Below are 14,172 nucleotides of genomic sequence, written 5' to 3'. Positions count from 1 at the left end.
CATATAATGTTCTGTCAGCTTTCAACCTGGTATTACAGGTAGTCGACTTACAACAGTTTTAGTGACCGTTCAAAGTTACAATGGCACTGAAAAATGACTTATGATCATTTTTCACACTTACAACTATTTCAGTTAGTCACATGATCAAAATTCAGATGCTTGGCAACTGGTTCATATTTATAATGGTTGCAATGTCCTGGGGTCGTATGAACAGCTTCTAATAAGCAAAGTCAATAGAGAAACCAGATTCATTTAACAACCTGGTTATTAACTTAATAACTATAGTGATTCACTTAACAACTGTGGCTAGAAAGGTTATAAAGTGAAGCAAAACTCTCTTAATAAATATATCACTAACAACATACATTTTGGGCTCAATTGTGGTCATAAATTTTGACTCATTGAAATAACAGGAATAGTTTGCAATTGTTTGAAATTTGCCAATCATACTAGTTGAAGCTTAAGTGCATTCAGAGTTCCAAAGTATCTGGACAATACCTGTTTGCTTGCCTTTACCACTAGATTAAAAAATGAAAGGATGCAAAAACCTTTTAAAATGCATAATATTTAAATCCACCCTTTTATAACAAGGTATCCTCAAGAACTTAGAACTGCAACTTTCAAAATTCTATTTTTAGGCTTAGGCTTAGATTTATGGATGACATAAATTGGGAAACACTGAATAATTTTTTAATAATAGTTCATTTGAACACAAAAATATAGCAATTAAGGGTTTATTTAATAATTCATTAACTTACCTACTGCAGGAGCATCGTATTCATCGCCAAGTAAAATTTCAGGAGCAGAATATGCAAGAGAGCCACAACTTGTTGTAAGTTTTTTCCCGGGTTGAAATTTGTTGCTAAATCCAAAATCAGTTAATTTCACAAGTCCTTGTTTTTCAAAAAAGACAACATTTTCTGGTTTTAAGTCTCTGTGAACGACATGCAGTTTATGGCAATAGGATATAGCATGAACAATCTGAGCAAAATATTTCTTTGCCAGATCTTCATTAAGACCTTCTTCATGTTTCATGATGTAATCAAACATATCTCCTCCATCACCAAGTTCTAAGATCAGATAAAGTTTGGTCTGAGTGTCAATAACTTCATATAGACGAACAATATTAGGATGTTGCACTAGTTTCATACATCTGACTTCTTGAAAAAGATGTCCTGTGGCAAGAGTATCTAACTTGGTCTTGTCAATTACTTTTACTGCCACTTTTTCACCTGTAAATACATGTCGGGCAAGCTTCACTACAGCAAAATGACCTCTGCCTAGGGTTTTATCCAAATCATACAATCCAGCAATTTTTCCATCATATCCTCGTTTAAAACCTGCCATACTCTGCGAGTAGTAATGCCGACACTTTCTAAAACTTGTGTCTTTTCATATAATGATTTCTGAAATAGATGCACAACTCATCTTCGCTGCCATCTAAAAAAATCAGAAATAAAATTATTATAGAATGTACATTTAGAAAAACATTTCTCTCTTATAAAAGTTGGACTTTGTATGTGAAAGAACCTGCTATAAAAAAATTTTCTTGAAAGAAATTTGAATAATTTAGGTTGGTCACTCTAGAAATAACAGATACATAGACAAGGTTTATCTAACACTCAAAGTAGTTGAATCATCAAATTATGCACTTTAGAATTAAAGAAAATAAGGGGGGAAAGCCAATTCCACAAAAATGTTAAGAGACTCCTATTTCCTGAATTTAAAACAAATTAAGTAAGAAATCTGAGGGAGCTGCTGAAAATATTAGTAAAAGATATCTCTTTTAAACTCTTTTATAGCAACAGAGTATAGAGAGAGAATAACAAAGCACCATACAGGTAGTTCTCAACTTACAACCACAATTGAGCCCAAAATTTCTGTGGTTAAGCAAGACAGTTAAGAGAATTTGCCCCATTTTATAATTCTTGCCACCACTGTTAAGTGAATTACTCCAGTTAAGTAAGTTACACGGTTCTTAAGTTATGATTTCCCAATTAACTTTGCTTGTCAGAAGGTTGCAAAAGATAATATGACCCTGGAACATTGCAATAATTATAAATATGAACCAATTGCCATACATTCAAATTTTGATTATGTGGCCATGAGGATGCTGCAAGGAGTGTGAAAAAATGATTTTTTTTAGTGCTATTGTAACTTCAAACAGTCACTAAATGAATAGATGTAAGTGGAGGATTACCTGTAATTATACTTTTTGCTTATTTCCATATTATCTCCTCTTTAGATACCAACCATTTGCATGCGTACTTTTTTGTACCTCTGTCTCTTTATACATATATACATATACATATACATACACAGAAACGATGGGGTTATAATATAAGAACTATGAGATATACAGAAATTACTAGAAAGCCTGATTCATGACACAATTGTTATATTTAGATGTCAATGCTTATCATATCTAAGTTAATTATATATTAACTTTTTAAAAAAAAAAATGGAAAATGGACTATCAGTAATAATACAGTCAAAATTATACAGCCAAGGCCTTTCCAAGAAAGATGTGCAATATATTATCAACCATGATTAAAGTAAAAGTTAACAAAAATAAAACAAAATTGCAGCATCCTGCTAATACCAGGTTAGAAAAATTCAGCTCAACAGCTTGACCTGGCCTATCTCTTTTTTCCCACTTTAATCCTGTCCTTTCTCAAAGAGAACTGGAATAGGTCATAAACTTTTGTTATTGTCTGAGAAGAAAATAAATATTTTTAATGGTACATTGTCAGTTGAGGAGCCATATTAGAATTATGTACAAAATGTTTATATCATTGTGACGACTAAGACAAATTTCCAAATGAAACAAAATCTATATTGAATGTTGGGAGTCTACTAACCTTGGCAATGCCCTTTTCAAAGGTAACATTTTAGTTATGCTTTGATCATCAAGTTGCAAGTTTTCTTCATATTTTTAGAAGATCCATCTGCTGAAAAAAATCCATCTTTTAATCCATCTATTAAAAAAATCTTAAATTATAAATATTATTAAGAGTATACCCTTAGAGTAGCGATGGCTAACCTTTTTGCCATCACATACCAAAGCAAGGGGAGTGTGGGGGAGGTCGCTTGCGCGCTGACCCCCATAATTCAATGCGCCCCATCCCCCCAACGCATGCGTGTGTGACCCCTCCATGCTCCCCCCGCTTTTGGCACGTGATGGCATGGTGGGCCCGGTAGGCTTGTTTTTCACCCTCTCCAGAAAGTCCAGAGACTTTCTAGGAGCCTGGGGAGGGCTAAAATGGCCTCCCCCTGCAAGAGGCCAGAAACAGCCCTTTTTCTGACTTCCGGTAGGTCTGGAAAGCCCGAAAAGCATGGCTAGCATACACATGCGTCATGGAGCTGAGCTAGGGCAACACTCACATGCCCACATATATGGCTCCACATGCCACCTGTGGCATGCGTGCCATGGGTTTTGCCATCACAGCCTTAGAGCATATATAAAATCTGAATTGAATGCATGAAGGACAAAATTAATATTTCATTCTTTTCTGTACCAAAACAGGAACTTCCCTACATTGAGCAAAAGATGCTAAAGTTCTAGTAATCATGACATATGTTGCACATTCCTAGTAATTATTATTAACATTTTATATTCTAATTTTAATGGTTTTGTTCTAATTCTACAACAAACTTTCCTTATTTTTTAAAAATATTTGGGAACTGAATATTTAATTCTATTATCCTGTACCTTTGCCTTTAGTATACAATGCTCTACAATGGTGAATACATGGGACATAAACATTATGGGAATGTATTCCTGGAGAAGTAGATCTGGCTTTATCTTTGATATCTGTCCAAATGTATCTTTTTAGGAAATACTAGAAGCCAAGAGACACAGATATTTTTGATGATATCTCTGAATGGGACCAATTTCTTTCTTATTCCCAATATTTTCTATTGCTGATTTTGTCTTTTATATACTTTTAATCAGAATCAAGAAAAAATAATACATATTACAAATAACATCTCTGCCAAAGAGAAATTCAAATATTTATCCTCACATTAAGATCAGTCTATACAAATTTTGAAGGTTAAGAGCTTCAGATATTCTTTGTAGTGATAAAACTTCAGAAAAATTCTAAATGGTAAAGCTTTGGAATTTCTTGGAGCATAGTCAATTATTTAATTCAGTGTTAGGTCTGAGACATTCTAAAATCATAGAAACAGACCAAAAAAAAAAAAAGGAACAATTCTGCCAGAGTTGAAATATTAGCATGCTTTCAATAAGTTTTATGCTTTCAACCCACCCATCCCGCTCCCCCAAAAAAATTAGTGGACAATCATTAACTAGAACAGGGGTGTCAAACTGGTAGTCTGTGGACTGGATGCATCACACATGCTGGCCATGTCCACCTCAGCTTCACGAAAGGAAAAAACATCACAAAATATCACATGATGGCAAAGTAACGTGGCAAGTTTGACACTCATGAACTAGAAGATGGGGAGCTTTTTTTCAGAGTTGTAGGAACCATTAATTAATAAAACATAGATTTTTAAAATGTGGTCCAGCTATAATGGGAATTACTTATAAAACTATATTACAGACACAAAATTTAACAATACCTTTACAAGTATGCATATCCTTTTTAATTACTTTGTTCAAGTTATTTATATAAGTATTCCATTATTTTTAATGTATTAATCTTCTAAGCAGTCAAAGATTTAAGTATGCCTCTAAGACCATATCAAGTCAGTTAAAAGAAGCAACCAACAAATTTAATAACTTCTTCACAGCACATGGTAAGAACTGCATGCTTGAGGTCCACAGCACATTCCAGTCCAGGTGTTTTACCAGATATCCATGATGCCAACAATACACACGTATATGTATATGTTTGTATACTGAAACAACACATAGACAAAGATACATATGCACGCAGAGAGCTATAACTGAGGTTAGGGGAGGATATACACTTGGATCATGTTATGACATTGGCTAAGGCTTAAGCCCTTCCTGATCTGGCTTTCCTGCACACATATTTTTCTAAAGCTACTTCCCATAAAGGATGAGCACCCATGGGCCAGGAGATTAATTAGTGCAAAATGACCAACGAAGTTAACCTTTTTAGTGCTGCAATTTTGACCCTTCTTCCTGTTAATGTTTTAAAAATATAAGAATCTAGAGCTGTAGAAACAATGTTCTCTTTTAAAATAAGATGGAATAGGAATTTTCTAGAAATTTTGTGCTATCTCTACTATAATAAAAACCATTATACTTCTCTATGGCTCTTGACTCAATTGAAAGAGTTTTTCATCTACACTGAAAGTGAATTTTTCTATATTACATTTTTAAATTTTTATTTCCAGTTGATTAAAATACTGCTACAAACTGCACAGAACACCAATGAAATCATTTTAAAATACATGTTATTATGCTGTTGTATTCGTAGGAAAATTGTTTGAAGGAGAACAGGAGGCCACTTCAATGAAACACTGAGTATATTAGAAATAAATAAAATACTGTATTTACTATTTTACTAAATAGTACTGAGCTTTATGTTAGTGCTACGAGGAAACCAAACATATCACACTTGCAATAATCTAATAAAGCTAAATAAATTCTATTCTAAAACAGCAGGTCAATAAAATGGGAAAACAATTATTATGAAAGAATTTGTCAAGGAAGAATGATCAAACAAATGCTATATTTATTTGGTATCTGTAAATATATGAAAAGAGACGTCCACAGTATTAAGGAGCATGCAACTGAAATGGCATCCAGAAAATGTTGCCAGTGCACCAGAAGTGCAATTGTTGAGTTAAATGAAGTTAGACAAACTTGTCTTAAAGTGTTCTCTGAATAACAAGTCCACATAAAAGAGAAATAAACTGTGATCTTTTACACTGAATAATAAAAAAGTATATTCTATGTAACAAACAAAAAAGTACTTTTATATCATCTGGTCACCTAAATATTTCAGTAAATGTTTTTTTGACAGTCACCATGTATCAAATTAACTTTTATTTTTTAAAAAAATCCAAAACATTAGTATTATAGTTACATATGGTACAGGGCAAATGAATAGATCTTTTCCGCTTTATAGATTTCATTAGAGCAGTACATATATAAGCATACACACAGACTATACACAAACACACATACACAAACACATTCATTACATACTCTAAAAAATTAAACATTGTAAAAAAATACTATGTTCAGTTAGGTCTGCTATATACTTTCTAATTATACTATCTAAATAAGCTAAGCCAAACTGTGCATTTCTGATGAGAAACTATCAGTGTGGAAGGCCATACAACACAATCATTACAGCTGGCAGTTACAAAAAAAAGCCAATTTTTGTTTAAGTTGTATTACATTTTTTCCTTCTGAAACCTTACATTCCTAAAAGAATATCATTTTCCAAGCAGGTTTAACAGTTTCAGAACCATATGTACTGTGCCAAATCCCTATTTTGTTCCACTTCTCTATATCAACTGTTGACTCCTGTGATTTCTCATAAATGATATATAAAAAATAATCTTATATAGGTATGTGTGATTGCACTAGAGGGCAGGCTTTAAACAGTTGTCTCCTATCCTTTGATCTATATTAGCCAACTGTAGGAGAACATAGTTAATCCAACTAACTACCTTTTGTTAAATAAATGTTTTTAACTTCTAAAAAAGTAAGTAAGCTTTAAAATCTAAGCTACAAGATATTTTTTTATTTCAAGAAATATTTCAAGCATATGTTCAAAGAATAAGATATTAATGTATACAGAATTCATTGTACATTGCACATTAAAATATTGATATTAAATAATTATTACATTCCAGTTAATATAATTTTCTTTACAATCAATAATAGATATAAGCAGTCTAAACTATAAAAAGGCTGTTTTATGCTTTCATCTATCTGTTTCGATTAATAATAAAGGGAATAAGAAAAGACATTCCACAGGTTTGATGCCTATGTCAAATAAAACAAATTGATGCAGCTTAGAGAAATGGCTATTTGCCAAAGAGATCATCAACTCATAATGTGTTTTTGGCATGACAACACTACATAGGCACTTCCATAGAAAAGAGCTCTGTGCATGCACTACAAGAAAAATAAAGACTGCTATGCTTACTCTGAACAAACCTGTTGGCTCTCTATCAACCTTGCAGAAATAAGATGCACTGTCATCACCCAAATAGGTCTGCAGTTCGAATATATGAATGTCTTATCTGCCACCTAAGCCGGACGAATGCACAGCAGTTGAAGGGGCGGGGGGGGGGGGGGGAAGAATGATGTTCCTTGGACTATAGGGAATTGGGGGAAGAAAATAGAAATAAAAACGCTAGCGATGGCAAGGGGACAAAAGGTTAAACTCAATTTCACCTTCCCCTCATTCATGTATCTTAACGTCTGCTTTTTGCAATGCTGACAACTGCAAACAATAAACGAATTTTAACCCACTATGCATGCTTCTCGGGGACACTACAATTACATGCGAAGAGCCTCCTCCTCCTCCCCGCATTCCGTCTCTCTCCGTGTCTCGTACACATACGTATTTCCTCGCCTCGCCCATCTACTGCAAAAGGGGAACGCGAGGAGTGTGCATGTTTGTCACAGAATTACAGGAACCCGTAACGACAGAGTTTTCGAGGCGACCCGGAGTTCGGCCTTCGGGAATGACGGCGAGCTTCTGGGGTACTCACGTTTTCCATCCCCAATGACTACTCTTTCTTTACCGGCACCTGCCCCCATAGGCCTCAGAAAGAGAAGGCCAAACTGGATCTGTCTCGTACCCCGCCCTTACCAACTTACTCTCGGTTCTATTCTATTGACGGTGGCAGGCTTTCCTTTTGTCGCGGCCTCGACTTCCCACCCGCCGCTGCCTGCATGGAAAGCGGAGGTTCGACTTCAGTGTTCGCCGCCTACAACCATACCGAGTAGAAGACTGCAGATCGGCCTCCTTAGTGAAGAAGCGCCAGCGGGCCACTACAGAGGTCAGCCGACCGCTCTGCTTCTCGTGGCCCGCACCCCTGTCCTTTAAGTTCCGAAGACTGTGAGCCCAACGGACTGCGCTCGCGCTTCTTGCGTCCCACAGCAGGCGACGAAACGTACTGACAACAACAGCTCGTAGTCCGAGGACGGTAGCGGGAAAGGAAACGCAGGATAAGGAGGGGCCTCGGCAGAGCAAAGGAAATGCGCGTGCGTCCTAGGAGGGAGGCGCCATCCGAGAGTAGCCAATGGGGGAGTTCGGTTTCTGCGGCTTTTTCTTTCCGCACCTCCGCCGAGTGAGGTAAGCTGCTGATCATAAGCGCAGCGGTTGGTCTAGATCATAAACGAAGGTTTAAGCTCACGGTCCACTTAGTTTGTGTACATACTGAGGAAGTTAAAGATAGACCGGAAACCAGATTGCATGGTTATCGGTGAAATGTTAAATTTCAATGTTCATTAGTGAGGGATTCATTGTCATAAATGGCAGTTTATTACGAATTAATTAATTAGATAAGGAGTGCCAGAGCTTTTTGTTTTTAATAGAATGTGGCAGGAGGCTAGTTGCTGGTCAATCTCTTTTAAAACTTTTAAATATTTAAAATACTTTTAAGCTTGGCATAATTATATATTAGGATAGTTTTTAGTTAAGCTTTTCTTACAAAGGTTTGCTTCTTATATGTTCGCCCAAATATTTATTTACTTGTTAAATTTATACCCTCTGCAATAAGAAGGAGTCTAGATGGTTTACAGAGCAACATAAAAACAATAAGGTAATCAATCAAACAATTAAATCAGTAACTAAAAATAAAAATAAAACTGCTCAACATATACAGACCAATAAATCAGTGGTGTCAAGTCAAACTCCATAGGCTTTTTGAAACATTTTAGTTTTTTGCTAACTGATCAGTGGGTTGGAGGTCAAATGAATTTCCAGGAAGAGGTTCAGAGAGATCCCATCTGAAAAACAGAGCCTGTAAACTTCAACCCCTCTTGCTCCTAAAAATGGGAATCACCAGTCTTTCTTCCATGATATATACATGTAGAAGCCAAACCAGGGTGGAGAAGGTGGTCCGGTAACTACAACACTGCCAAAACCTGTAGTGTTGGCAAACCTTTTCGGTACTGAGTGCTGAAAATGGAGCACATGTGTATCTGGGCCAAAATCCGGAAGAGGAGCTGCCCAGGGTGCATGCGTGTACCCGAAAATGAACTTCCGGTTTCAGCTACTGAGCTTCTGATTTCAGCCAGCTACTCTTCTGGGTTTCTGGCATGCATGTGCATGCAACAATCAGCTGGCCGGCGTGCATGCTTACGTGGGAAAACAGAAGACCAGCTCTTTCAGTTTCCGGCACTGCCGCATGCAAAAAGGCCGGCTGATCATTGTGCACACATGCATGCCAGAAACCTGGAAGAGGAATGGGCGACACCGCATGTGCCAGGGCAACATGGCCCCATGCCCCACTTTGGGCACACGTACCATAGGTTCACCATCATAGTTCTAGTGGCTTGCCCTATCTGTATTGGTGGAGGTGATCTTAGATGTTCTTTGGTTGGGCTGTTTACTGTTGGCTTCCTTGGCAGTTCCTTGATTGGGATGTTATTTATATGATTGTTGATCTGATGTTAATCTTGGAGTTAATCTATGGTTGTCTGCATATTGAGTGCTGGTGAGGAGGTATTTTGATCTTCATGTTCTCTTTTGGCTTGTTGATTGTCTCTTTTCCATGGTATGTAGATGTTGTTTACGTCTATGTGTCTATTAATGACTGATTTGTCAGAATGCCATGCTTCTAGAAATTCCTTAATGTTTTTGGACTTGGCTTGGTCTAGGATGGTCAGTTTCCCAAATGAAACTATGGTTAAGCTTCCCCATATATTGTGAAATCAAAGAGGTTTCATCATGTCTTCTGATTGCTAGTGAACATTTTCTCCCCATCTTCTGCCATACATAGTGGCACACATAGTGGCTCATGCAGTCATTACATTATATGTTGTAGATGACTAGTGTTTTTTCTTCTGGGGCTGCTAGGTCTTTTGGTTTACTTAGGATGTTTTGAAGGCTTTAGTTGGCTTTCTGCATTGTAGTAGTCTGTGGTTGTAGTAGTCTATTGGTGGTTTTTGAGATGTTCTTGATGTCTGGCAGTGTTATTATTTTTAGGGCTTGTGTTGGTTGTGCTGTATTGGGTTGAGTGGTCAGACACTTTTTGTTAAGGTTGAATGGATATCCATTTTGTTGGATATTGAGCAAGTCCCGCTCCCTTCTAGCACTAATGATATTACCTTGGGTAATGAAATGACTGTAAGAAAACATCAAAGCTCAGAGAGCACCAAGGACCCCTAATTTCAATCCTCAGCTACAAATGTTCTCCATTATTGGCCCTTTTTAGTTTGGCATGTTGTGTCCATCCATTCTTGTGCAAGGTTTGAACATGTCACTTAGAAGGCCACCATCTGCTATATACCAGGGGTCCCCAACCTTTCAGACCTCAGAGACCAATAAGTTCATAACTGTAAATCCTGCGGACCACTAATATGATCTGCCTAATGACCGGCTGGGTGGGCGTGGCTAGATGGTCATGTGACTGGATGGGTGTGTCCAACTCCTCGCCTCCCCATCCAAGCTCCTTAGGGCCCCAACAAGAAGCAGTTGTTGGAACTAAGCAGCCACTATGCGAAAGAGTTGGAAAAACAGCTGGCTCAACTCAAATTGGATCTGACTGAGGCTCAGCAGAAGCACCTCACTGAGGACTACAAGCATAGGCTTTCCAAGCAGAGGGAAGGCCTGTGGGAGTGCAAGGCCAGGTACCGGCGCCTGGTGGCTCAGCGGGCTGAGATGGTCAGGCAGTTCCAGGCCATGATGCAGTCCCACAAGGCCTTCCGGCTCTTTGCCACCAGCAGTACTTCCCTCCAGCCTTCGCCCAAAGCCCCTCACCAGGAGGCTGAAGTAGACCCCAAGTGGAAATTTCTGCCCACCCCTCCGACCTGCACAAAAAGACCCCGAAGGGGGAAATTCTATGCAGCAACATAAACGTTCACTGCACATATCCGGTCCAGGCCTTTTGTTTGAGGATCCATGATTTAGTACAATATTAAAAATGCAAATAATTTTTCTGCGGACCACCAACATTTTCCCACCGACCACCAGTGGTCCATGGACCACCAGTTGGTGACCTCTGCTATATACTGTGTAAACAAGGCTATAGCTAAGATTTAAGGCAACAACCAGCAGTTTCAATCCTAAATGTAGTTGAGAAACCAGAAATTAAAATCAGAGCAGACAACCATGTTATTTTTGAGAACTGCATTTCACTTTGGTAATTTGTTTACAATTGTATAAGTTGGGCAATGGCCAGAAATGGGTGAGACCAGAGGGCCCGTCTGTTTCCTCCACTCACATCCACCCACTTCCCCTGCTCTGCTGTGCATATATATTAGGTGGACAGAGAAAAAAAGGAGGGGATGATTTCATCTTTCCTTTTCCTGGTACAAAGGAAGACTGGAACAAAGCCAGTTGGAAAGGGAAAGGGAAATTTGTGGAGTTTTTCAACATTTCAATTCCTGCCTTCTGGAATAATAGTTTTGCTTTTATTAACGTTTTTGTGAAAAGGGGATTATTAGAATATGAAATTCATTTTGCTTTCCTGCGTTAGGGTTAGGGTTAGATAGACTTGTATTTTAAACACACTGCAAATCATATGACTAACTGATATCTGACTTAATTCTTGCTGAGCTCCCAGAAATAGAGGTGACATTCCTTTCTATAAATATTCATGTTAGTCTAATGTTAGATAATAATTAATGCTTCTTCTCTATTATGCCTATTTGTAGGTAAACTGTATGAATTTTTACAGAGTATAATGAAAGACATTTATAAAGCATACTGGAACAGAAATATGAAATAATTTAATTCTTTGTAACTATATTCTACTCAAACTCTGATACCTGAAATCTTTAATTGAGTGAAAAGTATAGGTAATCCATGGGTTACAAACGTTCCCTTAGCAAATGTTCGAAGTTACGTGATAAGCGCCCCCTAGCATTTATGAACAAGTCCTGAAATTAGGAATGTTGCAACACCATGGCAGTTGTTCACCCTTACAAATGACTGCAGACGCTCTGCAACCTTCACCCTACCTATTCACATACACACACCCGCGGGATCTTCAGAGGCACTCTTGCGAAGATCTCTTTCTCACAGTTTCTTTCTAGTTCATTGCTTCAGGCTTTCAGTACATTTGTAGACAACAGAGGCCTAGAGAATGTACCGTAAGATCAGTAGTCTAAGATCTCATGCTATTGATCTTGCATGATCTTGCACTTTAGGCCTCTATTCTCTGAGAAATGAGGCCTGGACATTTGTAAACAGAGAGAAGGCTTCGGTCTTTCAGGCCTTCCCTTCATTTGCCATTTTCTTGCCAAAGTGTGCAGGGAGATTGCGTCCATGTAGGCTTTAGCAGCCCTTTGGAAAAAGCCGTTGTCGGTGCCAGCAAAGCTTGGGAGGGGCAAAGCTCTGTTCCTACCGCAAAGGGCTGCCAAAGTTTACAGAGATGCAATCCTCAAGCACTTTGCTGATGAGAAAGGAGGCCTGGAAATGCATGTGCAGCCCTCTGTGCCTCATTTTTCATCACCGGCCTTCCTCAAGCAATTTGGGGGTGGGAAAGGGGCCGGATAGCTCAGGCTGGTAAAGCCTGTTATTAAGAACACAGAAGCCTGCAATTACTGCAGGTTCGAGCCTGGCCCAAGGTTGACTCAGCCTTCCATCCTTTATAAGGTAGGTAAAATGAGGACCCAGATTGTTGGGGGGGCAATAAGTTGACTTTGTAAACATATACAAATAGAATGAGACTATTGCCTTATACACTGTAAGCCGCCCTGAGTCTTCGGAGAAGGGCGGGGTATAAATGTAAACAAAAAAAAAAAGGGGGAATGGCGCACATGGCCCTCCACACCTACTTTTTGTTTCCAAAGCTGTCTTCAAGCGGTTAGCAGCGAAGAAGAAGGCCTAAAAGGATGTGCACTCCATTCCAGGCCTCCTTTCTCACTGCTGAACCACTTGAGGATGACTTCAACACTGAACCACTTGAGGATGCTGAACCACTTGAGGATGACTTCAGTGATGAAAAGGGGGGCATAGAGGGCTGCACCACCATTCTGGGCCTCCTTTCCTGCCCCCGAACTGCTTGAGGAAGGCTTTGCCGATGAAAAAGGAGGGAGTAGGCAAAGAAATAGGCTGGAGAGGAGATAGATCTTCATCAGGTAAGTGACCCAGCATGGCAGGATGGGGAGAACCAATTATGAGGACCCCAGATGAGGGAGAATGAGGTATCTGTGGGTTGGGGAGACCTTGGGTCTGAAACAGGTGGCCTATTCCATCACTATGCCCCCCCCATGACCTTCCCACCCTGAGATACCTCACATGCACTTAACAAGCCATACATTTGATTAGTGAACGCCTGGGTGAAAGGAGGGAGTGATCATGTTTAAGGTACGAGATTCACTCCCACGAATCTGGTAAGGAAATACCTCTGAAAAGATGCTTCGTATACTAGTTGTAATTAATTTTTTTATATTTAAATGTTGCTCTGTAATGTCATACTTATTTGTAAATAGGAATAGGAAAGATGATATATGATGACAGAAGAATGCTATTGGTCTCACTATCAAGGCATTTGGTTTACAAAGTTAGTAACAGAGACACATTACTTGATGTGACCTGGAAGGAAAAATTAATGCTTTCAAACTATGATAGTTTTGACCTGAAAATTCTAGAGAAATTGGCATTTTTCATTGAATTTAACGTATTTTCTCCCATCTCTTACTGTCGATATAATGAATGTAGTAATTCAATGCATGATATAATGAAATCTTGTTACTAAAGCCCTTGTATGTAGGAGATATTGGGATGTGATGGCTCAGGGGCTAGGACGTTGAGCTTGTCGATCGAAAGGTCGGCAGCTCAGCGGTTCGAATCCCTAGTGCTGCCGTGTAACGGGGTGAGCTCCTGTTACTTGTCCCAGCTTCTGCCAACCTAGCAGTTTCGAAAGCAGGTAAAAGTGCAAGTAGAAAAAATAGGGACTACCTTTGGTGGGAAGGTAACAGTGTTCCATGTGCCTTTGGCGCTGAGTCATGCCGGCCACATGAACACCGAGACATCTTCGGACAGCACTGGCTCTTCGGCTTTGAAATGGAGATGACCACCACCCCCTACAGTTGGC

At 38.8% G+C, this 14,172-nt stretch overlaps 1 protein-coding gene across 6 annotated transcripts in view; it reads right to left on the bottom strand.

Moving 5' to 3' along the window:
- SNRK (SNF related kinase) overlaps nucleotides 1-8,095 on the bottom strand; it is a 45,668-nt gene extending 37,573 nt beyond the window's left edge. Inside the window, exons 1-3 of one of the 6 annotated variants that reach the window (XM_058180147.1) lie at nucleotides 7,781-8,095; nucleotides 2,862-2,951; nucleotides 759-1,440 (exon numbers count right to left, since the gene is read on the bottom strand). In XM_058180147.1, coding sequence (XP_058036130.1) covers nucleotides 759-1,347 — 589 coding nt within the window. In that variant the 5' untranslated portion in view covers nucleotides 1,348-1,440; nucleotides 2,862-2,951; nucleotides 7,781-8,095. Of the gene's footprint in view, nucleotides 1-758; nucleotides 1,441-2,861; nucleotides 2,952-7,100; nucleotides 7,212-7,780 lie in introns of those variants that run through there. The other 5 variants (XM_058180150.1, XM_058180148.1, XM_058180149.1 and 2 more) reach the window with 5 other exon arrangements.
- Nucleotides 8,096-14,172: the final 6,077 nt, after the last annotated feature.

This window comes from Ahaetulla prasina, chromosome 4 (genome assembly GCF_028640845.1).
Source record: "Ahaetulla prasina isolate Xishuangbanna chromosome 4, ASM2864084v1, whole genome shotgun sequence".
NCBI classification, from domain to species: domain Eukaryota; kingdom Metazoa; phylum Chordata; class Lepidosauria; order Squamata; family Colubridae; genus Ahaetulla; species Ahaetulla prasina.
Note: the sequence above shows the minus strand (reverse complement) of the source record. Positions and strands in the feature narration are given on the sequence as shown.